Here is a 9,622-nt window from a genome sequence, read left to right on the forward strand (position 1 = left end):
TTACAAAAATCGACATTTATTTAAAATTCACATGACAATTCACATCACAAGCCTACATACACAATTTACATGAATGATTAATATTTAACAAATTTGAGGCAGTTCACATACAAGTAAAAGTCTTTCATAAACTCCCAAGTGCATCTCAGTCAGGTAATTTCCAAGGAGTTTCGTACAAAATTACTCTTCTTTTAAGTGGTGATTTTCTTCATCCATATTTCATTACGTTTGATTATAGTTTTAGGTGTGTCGTATTTCACTTGATAGTACGTCGTTTTGTCTATCGTGGCATCGTTTTTCAAACATTCAGCCAACTTTTCTGATTCTTCAATCCAAGTTGCTTCATGCCATGCAGGACCTGAAAAGTTCCTGTAGGAAATTAAACAAAATTATTAAAATCATTTATATTTTTGGTTTATTTCTATATTGTAGCACTAATTTTTTTACAGCTTCATTTCAATTGTGTTTAGGTTAAAAAAATAAATTAATTAAATTAAGAAAATACCGTAGGAATGCAGGATGGAATATATCATTTAATTTCTAATCGCTTTTGTATTTCTGGCCGTAATATAATGTTTAAATACGCTTGAAATTTAAAAGAAATGTTTAAAACTCTATTTTTTTAAAAATATATTTTAAACCAGGGATGAGCAACACGCATCCCGCCGACCGCTTGCGACCCGTTAAACATGTTTATGCGGCCTGCCAAGCTTTTCTAAAATTGAATTTATTTTATCGACTTTCCCCCATCATATTGTTATAAAATTAATTATAATAGAATGGTAATACATACTAAACCGAAATTTTTTGAGTGACGAGTTACTCACTTGTCGGCGACTTGTTCAAACATGCAATACGAACGCGCCGCGTCTGTACTTGTTTGTGTTTGCTTCTGTGGCGGCAGCACTTGCAACCACCTCTGTGTTGCAGCGCCACCTATAGACTGACTTGCCGCAGTTAGAAAGTGAGGATGAAGAGGATGTTGTAGTTCATTTACGTCGCACTAGAGCTGCACAATGGGCTATTAGCGACGGTCTGGGAAACATCCCTGAGGATGATCCGAAGACATGCCATCGCAATTTTGATCCTCTGCAGAGGGGATGGCACCCCCGCTTCGGTAGCCAGACGACCTGCGCGCGAAGTCGAGCACTTTACCGTAGACCAGTTTAACGAGGACCAATACAGCACACCCTTGGTCCCTACGCAGACTGATCCAAGTGGTCACCCACCCGCACACTGACCGCAGTCAGTGATGCTTGACTTCGGTGATCTGCTGGGAACCGTGTCTTAACGATCAGTCCACTGCGGGACTGGGATGAAGAGGAAACACTTGTCTGTGAACACTATCAGATAAAAAACACTTTACCAGCCAATTCCTGGCGAGAAACACACGTTGTTGTTAGTAATTCTAATGTTTCTTGAAAGACATGAGTGCAATATTAGTGCAATTCATAATAGCATGTCGGAAAAGTAAACAAAAAAAACGGAAGGCTGCGGATGAGCACAGGCATTTCCAAGAAAAGTGGAAATTTGATTATTTTTTCACTTTCGTCAAAGATAAAGCTGTGTCGACATTAAAAGAATGTAACATAGAAAGGCAAAAGGCATTACGATACAAAACATGAACAGCAAGATAAAAACTTAACAGGACAACTCCGGATAGATAAGTTTAATCAAATGGAGAAAAACTTAGTAAACCAAACAATCAAGCTATTTTATCAAATACGGCAGTAAAGGTTAGTTTTGTTGTCAGTCAAATATTGGCAAAAAAAAAATGAAACCCTTTGCGGATGGAGAGATGATAAAAGAATGTCTGACTGCTGTTGCAGAAATAGCATTTCCTGATAAAATAAATATTATTTTAAACATTAGTTCATCAAGATTCACCATTGCAAGGAGAATTGAAGACTTGTCCGAGAACATAGCAGCAACGCTTCGTGAATGCATTGCGAAATTCGAATACTGCTCTTTGGCACTTGATAAGAGTTGCGTCATTAGCGATACAGCACAACTGGCTATATTTTTACGTCGTATTGACACCAAATTTAATATTAACGAAGAATTGTGTTCACTGATTCCAATGCAAGGGACTACAACCGGCGAAGACATGTACGATGAACTAAAGTCTCTGTTGGAAAATGTTTCAATTTCATTAGAAAAGATTATTGGTATATTGACAGATGGAGCACGAGCAATGTCAAGCATGAAGGTTGGAGTATCGGGATGGTTATTTCAAGACATTAAGGAGGTCACAGGAAGGGAAATATTCGTTAACCATTGCATAATTCACCAGGAAAATTTGTGTGCGAAAAGATTGAGTTTGCCAAATGTCACAATACCAATAATTAAATGAATCAATTTTATAAAGTCGCGCGCATTAAATCACAGTGAATTTAAAGAATTCCTGAAAGATTTAGAAACTGAATATGGCGATGTGGTTTTTAATACCGAAGTATGTTGGCTTAGTAGAAGTGCAATGCTAAAAAGAGTATACAACTTAAAAAGAGAAATACTATGATTCGTGGATATGAAGGGATATGCCCTTCCTCATTTTGGTAATAAGGAATGGATGTGCGATTTTGGGTTTCTTATCGACACGACTCAGCATCTCAATGATCTTAATGTGGAACTTCAAGGCAAAGGACAGTTTATTCAGAATTTGTATGATAAAATTCAGGACTTTGAATGCAAATTAAAATTGTGGAAACAGCATCTTTTGCAGAATAATATGTCTCATTTTCCACATTTAGAAAAAGAAAACGTTTCAACTTCTCAAAAATACGCACAATATATAGACATTTTAATCAACGAATTTCAATTACGATTCCAAATGTTCAAAGCTGAAAAGACAGCGGTTTCCATGAAAATGTTTTCCTCGCCATTTAATATCGATGTGGATACAGTTCTCGAAGACTTTCAAATTGAAGTGATTGACATGCAGAATAATACCGATTTAAAAAATGTATTTTCTCAGTAAACATCGAAAATTTTTTTAAATCGTACGTGAGCCCTGAGAAATTTCCGCTTTTGACGAAAAATACAAAGCAAATGTTGTCTCTGTTCGGAAGTACGTATGTTTGCGAACAATTATTTTCAGCCATGAAATTAATCAAAAATGACCACCGATCAAGACTGAGTGATGCGCGATTAGATAGATGCATACGTGTAGCTACCTCATCAATTCCGACTGATATTGATCAGCTTGTATCGAAAAAAAACAGTGCCAAATTTCTCATTGAAAATTTCAAGTAAATTCGTTTTATTGTTCCTTTCTTGTTTGTTTTCATTTTGCATAGAAATTTGTATATGAAATCTTTACTTTTTTTAAATTTTATATTTCTTATTCTAATGTTTATTATAAATAAAGTTTTGTAAATTATTAATAAGCGTTACTTTATGTGAGGCCCTTTTAAAACTTTAACTGGTCCGTTGATTAAAAAGGTTGCTCACCCCTGTTTTAGACTTTCTAGACTATAATAATATTGGTAAAAGTTTGATTCATCTATACCTAATTTTGATATTTGGGGAGAATTAGTTTATTAATGATGAATTTCGTACGATTTTTATGACATCCTTCATTATCTTACGAAGTTAATCTTCGAACTCGTTTTTCGTCTACTTCATTATTACCTTAATTTTTTTTCCGTTAATGATCCAAAATTAATCGAGTAAGACGGAATGATTGTTGAAGCTATTCATGTGGGTTTGTAATACAAAAAACAATTAAAAATATAGACACAAAATAATAATAATGCATAGCTTTCACTTTCTAAAGGGATTTTTCTTTAAAAAAAGTTATTTTACTCTTTAAGTCTGAGTAATTATTCACTCCTTTTTTTTCCAGGATAAATTTTTTACAAATATAACATATACTTTTCAAACCTTTAAAAAAAAAGTGGAATAATACTTGAAGTTGCAAGCTAATGCAAATGTGTAAAAAAAATCTAATTCTTATGACTCAACTCATAATAAAAACCTAGTATAACAATATATACTCAAATTAAAATAATGACATTATTAATTATCAGTAAAAATAACAAACTGCTTTATTTCTTATGCGTGAGATAGTGGGTGATTACGGAACAGTTTCGAATTCATGAATTTATAAAGGGTTTTTATCATTAATAACGATTAGTTGTTATTAAAAATTTTCTATGCATCTAATATTTTTAAACACATTTTTTAATTACAAAATTTTTTCACATTCATACAAATATTATTTTTTTTCCAATGCCCACCTGGATAACGACCTAGGACATACAGGCACCTGATGGGCAGATTTGTTGGCCACTCTTTCAGTGGCACCATATTAGGTGGGCCAACGTTGCCCCCCACAGTAAGGACAGATAGTACAGAGAGGAAAGAACATCCACGTCATGTCCGGGATTCGAACCCAGAACCTTTTTGATGCAAGGGCAGTTCCCTAACCCCTACACAGGCCGGTCGGCTCATATAAATATTAAAAAGTGATACTGAATAGTATAATAGAATATAGTGCTTTGTGTTTGTTGGTAAATTGATTGCTTAATAACGCACAATATTGAAATGCTAGACTGTATGAAGCATTAATATTGCTGGGAATTCATAATATGCCGAGAAGAATTCTAAAGAAGTATTGCTTTTTTTGGAGTTCAAGGTGCTGTAATTGTTGTTTATTTTCGTTGGCGAAAAAGAAGATGTGTTGAAGATTCTAGATGGAAAAATCTCGCCATCTAAGTGAAGTAGCTATGTAAATTTTTTAAAAATATTTAAACAACTTATGTGTTTTAATATCAAAAGAGTTTTTTTCTTCATAAAAATTGTTGGCATAGTTTAAAATTTAATCCTTATTCGAGTTTAAGGCTTTCAAGCTCTGGCTTTTTATTTTATTTTATTATTATTATTTATTTTTTTTTGGCGAAGAGCTACTAAGAACATTCTTAAAGACGTTTGCACCTCACGCAGTATAACCATTACTCTCGACTTTTCTGCCCTTTAACTTTAAAAGTTAAACCTGTCCAATCCACAAATAATTAAGAACTGTTATAAAATATGTATAATTACCTGACCGCGTACACTGTTGGTTCATCATATATAAAGGTAATGCCTTCCTCACTCGGCATTGGAGGAGCGGCAGCATGCTTGATGGGCATCTTGAAGTCCATCTGGTAGACAGTGCTCAGTTCTTTGTAAATTGGGCGCATTCTTACAGGGGCAGTCATATTCATTTTCAGATCTATAGCATAAACACATAACAATTGTGTAAGTTTCATAAAATGATACTTAATTTCAGATTTACCCAAACTCCGATAACTATTGGTTATTGGTTAAAAATTTTTTTAAATTTTACATACTTAGATTATTTTTTCCATTGAGATAGCCTGCCAACTTTGAAAAAGCTCTTGATGCAGCTATTTTAAAATATCTGTGCTCTGCTGTTGTGGAGACCCAGGTAATAGCTGAATATTTTCGAATTTCATAATCCTGATATGAAATAGAAATGTATATTAATTTTCCAGATCAGAAACTTCAAAAACAAAATCTCACTTAGCTGAAACTTAGGTTGACTAGGAAAAAAAAAAACAAAAACGGTTAGTATTATAAAAGTGACGTTGAAGGGTGTCCGAAAATTCACTCAAGGTTTGAATGTATGCTATTCGAGCAATAAAATCTGTTACCAAGGTAAGAAAAATAATAAATAAGAGCAGCTAACAGTTTTAGAGAAAATTTGCAATTTTTAATGATAAATTCGTGTTTTAAATCAAAATTACTACAATGAATTTTATGATACTCTATAAAATTAAGATTTATTACTTACAGGGTGTTTGGTCGTTATGGAATAATTAGGACATTCACGAGTCTTATAACTACATCCTTCAACAAGAAAAACCACCAAAGATAGCTGAAAAAAGACACAGTATGAATACTTATTACTAAACAGTATATCAAGTGAATGCCAGTTTTCGTACCCAAACCAAACTATTACTTTTCATTAAAAAAAATTCTCAATGAGCAGTTATCAGGATGTTACTGACAAAAATAGTTAACAGAAGGAGGGTAATAATATTTAATTATCCACAGTATCCACAACTAAATACAATCATTCAATTCCCGTTCACAGTATATAAAAACGTAGCAATTTCAACTGGAGGTACCTACAGGTAGATGACAATTGACATTGTCGGTAGTCTGTACCCCACAATATCAAACCTCATATCGTATCGAGTTACATTTGTTACTACTATAAAAACATTCAAGAAATATCGGCCGTTTAAAAGTGAGAGAAGTTGGCAAGAAATTGTCATTTATATATTTCACCTTGAATTATTTATTTATCATTTAGTTAGATTATTTACTCGCTTCAGTAGTTTTACACTTAAGTTAGTTCCATAGTTATTTTCATTACTTTATTTTTATTAGTAACAGTATATTAAATGGTTAATAATTTTATGACTTTGTTCTTTCTAGCCTTATAACACAGTAAACAAAATATCTTTTTAATTTTTTCTTAAAAAAGATATTGAATTGGAATTTTTTTTGTAGAATTCGAAACTATTGGATTTCTTTGACAACATATTGCATTGGTCTTGTGAAAAAATGTTTATACCGTAAAAAAAAGGTTAAAAATCAAAATTTAAAAAAATTCTGGTCGTGTCTGATTCGAAAAATTCCATTTGTGTTGGTAAACATTACAATTTCAATATACATATTAATTCACAATTAATTACAGAGAGCGGACAGTGATGTGAAAAATATACGTTTTCATTTCTGGAAATTTTGACAGTAAAATTTATTTTTGACAAAAAAATTTTCTTCTCTCGGGACAATATAAAATTTCAAAAATTCAAATGTATAATTGGAGTATTTAAAATACGATTTTCTAGGTAAATATATCACTTCTAAGAACATGTATTTCAATTTCGGTTTCTTATGGAACTTTAGAAACTTACACCGAAAAGCCATTACATTATGACCACCCTCCAGCTATAACAATGGGCTCGCCGAGGTTTTCATGGTTTCTCGCCCAGGAAGAATGTTTTCATGGGGCACATTAGGACCCATAATCCTCATAGAACAATCCCTGACTTGTAAGCTACTTGAACATAGTTGCAGACCAGGTTCACCCATTCATGGCAACAGTTTTTCCTGCGGGGGATGGTGTTTACCAACAGGATAATGCACCATGTCATAAGGGTCGAATCGTCAAGGATTGGTTCGAGGAACATTCCAGTGACTTTCAAGTCATGTCTTGGCCCCCAAATTCACCTGACCTTAATCCAATAGAGCATTTGTGGTCCTACTTGGAAAACCAAATTCGTGCTGCCACGCTACCCCCTCCCAATGTGAGGGAATTGCAGGACCAGTTGGTGAGCTCTTGGTACCAGATACCTCAGACTACCTATCAGCACCTTGTGGAATCAATGCCACGGCGGGTGCTTCAAGGTTTTTCTAAAAAAAATTCACGCAATAAAAAAGCAACGGCAAAAATTTTTTTTGCTTGTATTTTAACCAAAAAATATTAAAAATAAAAAAATATAGAAATATTCTCCGTATTTCATTCCGAGTATTTAAACTGTGTCAATGCATCTTGTAACAATCAAGAAGAAAGGAATTAAACATTAGTTTCGATAGTTAATTTGAAATTGCAAAGATAATTTGCAAAAAAAATTTTATTTGCAAACAATTGGTAATTGCTAATATATAACCTTTTCACGCAAAACGCGAAGCCGTGTTTATTAGTTTTGTAAAAGAACAATATGTATTTCTAAATTAATTGAATCTATAACTTATCTGAATGACAAATTCCAGATAGATAAATTCAAAAGTCTGGAACCAGCAACCAGAACCAATTTAAATAAAATAGTTGTTTGCTATTTAAACAATAAATAGCAGAAATCTTATCGTAATAAAATAACATGCTACAGAAATTGGCGCACATTCACAATAACTTACAATATTTTATCTAAAAAAAAGTATAACTGAATTGACAGTGCTTCATTGTATAGCGTCTAGCGCGATAAGGTTTTATTCCATTTTCCCTGAAATAAGATTTAATTTCGAATTCCTCTTATCCTCACCGAACAAACTTTTCTATCTTTAACTTATATCTGTTAAAATTAATTTAAAATTGCATTAAAAATGCTTATGTCCAAATTTAAAAAATTGACATTCTTCAGCAACCAGGATATTTGAAAATAAATAGATGTTCATTTATTAATATATTGCGATAATAGTTTGTAAGATATCGTCAATATAATCCTTTTTCACAGACATGTTGGATTTTTTTAAAAATCTTTTTTTATTTTTACAACCAGCGTTGAACAGCAGACCCAATTCTGAGTTTACTACTATCAATGTTCAACTCCGTAGCCTTGCAATTTTGAATACAACCTAGAACACTAAGAAACTCCTGGATCAAGCATTGGAAGAAACTACCTTTCGTCGAGGATTTTTTTTTTGATGGAACTAAGCCGCATTTGCGTTACATAGAGAATAAACTACGAAAACATCACACGGTCAGCTCAACTGCAAGGGGACTCTAATCAATGATCCGTCTATCACTAGATATATTTTACTTCCGCACTGTCGTTCGTGCAAGCCGGATGCAGAATTCATATAGACCAGCCATCACTGAAATTCGAACCTGTGTCCCCTCCTTGGGAGGCAAACACTCTATTTTCTGAGCCACCACGATTCTCGAACTCTCATAGCAGCGAACTACATTTAGCATACTCTTTGTAAGAACTTACAAAGAGCAGCGAACTACACTTAGCATACTATTTGTAAGAATTTACAAAAAGCGGCGAACTACACTTAGCATACTCTTTGTAAGAACTTACAAAGAGCGGCGAACTACACTTAGCATACTCTTTGTAAGAACTTACAAAGAGCGGCGAACTACACTTAGCATACTCTTTGTAAGAACTTACAAAGAGCGGCGAACTCAGGGCTAGGCGAACTACACTTAGCATACTCTTTGTAAGAACTTACAAAGAGCGGCGAACTACACTTAGCATACTCTTTGTAAGAACTTACAAAGAGCGGCGAACTACACTTAGCATGCTCTTTGTAAGAACTTACAAAGAGTATTTTAGTTGACTCTTAAAAATTTAAATTATCTAGATTTGTATACATGAATCCCCCCCCCCTCGAAAAGCGGCACGAAATCTCAAAATTTCCTTAAAAAGGGCTCAGAGGGGAAGATTTTAAGAATCTAGATTTTAAATGAAATAAAGCAATTTAGTTCGGAAAAGAAATTTGTTAACAGAATTGAAAATAAGTAGATGAAAAAATCTTCTTATTCACTCTACAAGTTTTTTTCATAGTTAAACTCGACTCGACTCGTGAAATATTTATCTTACTAAAAAACAATATCATTACTAGTAATTAAACAAATAAAGCTGAAACTTTAAAACTTAATAATTTTGTTTCGCATCACGAAATATACGAATAAATAAATAAATAAGGTGAAAAAAATATGCTTACCAGGACTATTGAAATCTTCCACATTTTAAACTAAAAAAAATAATAAATGAGAATGAAATTTTCGAATCTTAAAGATCGAACTAAAATGTTTGATTTCGTTTGAAGTGGTGTCTATTTATTCATTATAATCTGATATGACAAGGCATGTTTTTTACTA

At 33.1% G+C, this 9,622-nt stretch overlaps 1 protein-coding gene across 1 annotated transcript; it reads right to left on the reverse strand.

The window, feature by feature from the left end:
* LOC107445102 (heme-binding protein 2) lies at positions 1-9,622 on the reverse strand. The gene is made up of 5 exons (XM_021147295.4): positions 9,466-9,622; positions 5,798-5,881; positions 5,334-5,463; positions 5,044-5,215; positions 1-369 (listed from the first exon to the last, which is right to left on the reverse strand). Exons 1-5 carry the CDS (start codon positions 9,487-9,489, stop codon positions 192-194), a joined length of 588 nt encoding a protein of 195 aa, XP_021002954.3. The 5' UTR covers positions 9,490-9,622; the 3' UTR covers positions 1-191.

The sequence above is a fragment of the Parasteatoda tepidariorum genome, chromosome 1 (genome assembly GCF_982258835.1).
Source record: "Parasteatoda tepidariorum strain Cologne lab strain chromosome 1, Ptep-v5.0, whole genome shotgun sequence".
Taxonomy (NCBI): Eukaryota; Metazoa; Arthropoda; class Arachnida; order Araneae; family Theridiidae; genus Parasteatoda; species Parasteatoda tepidariorum.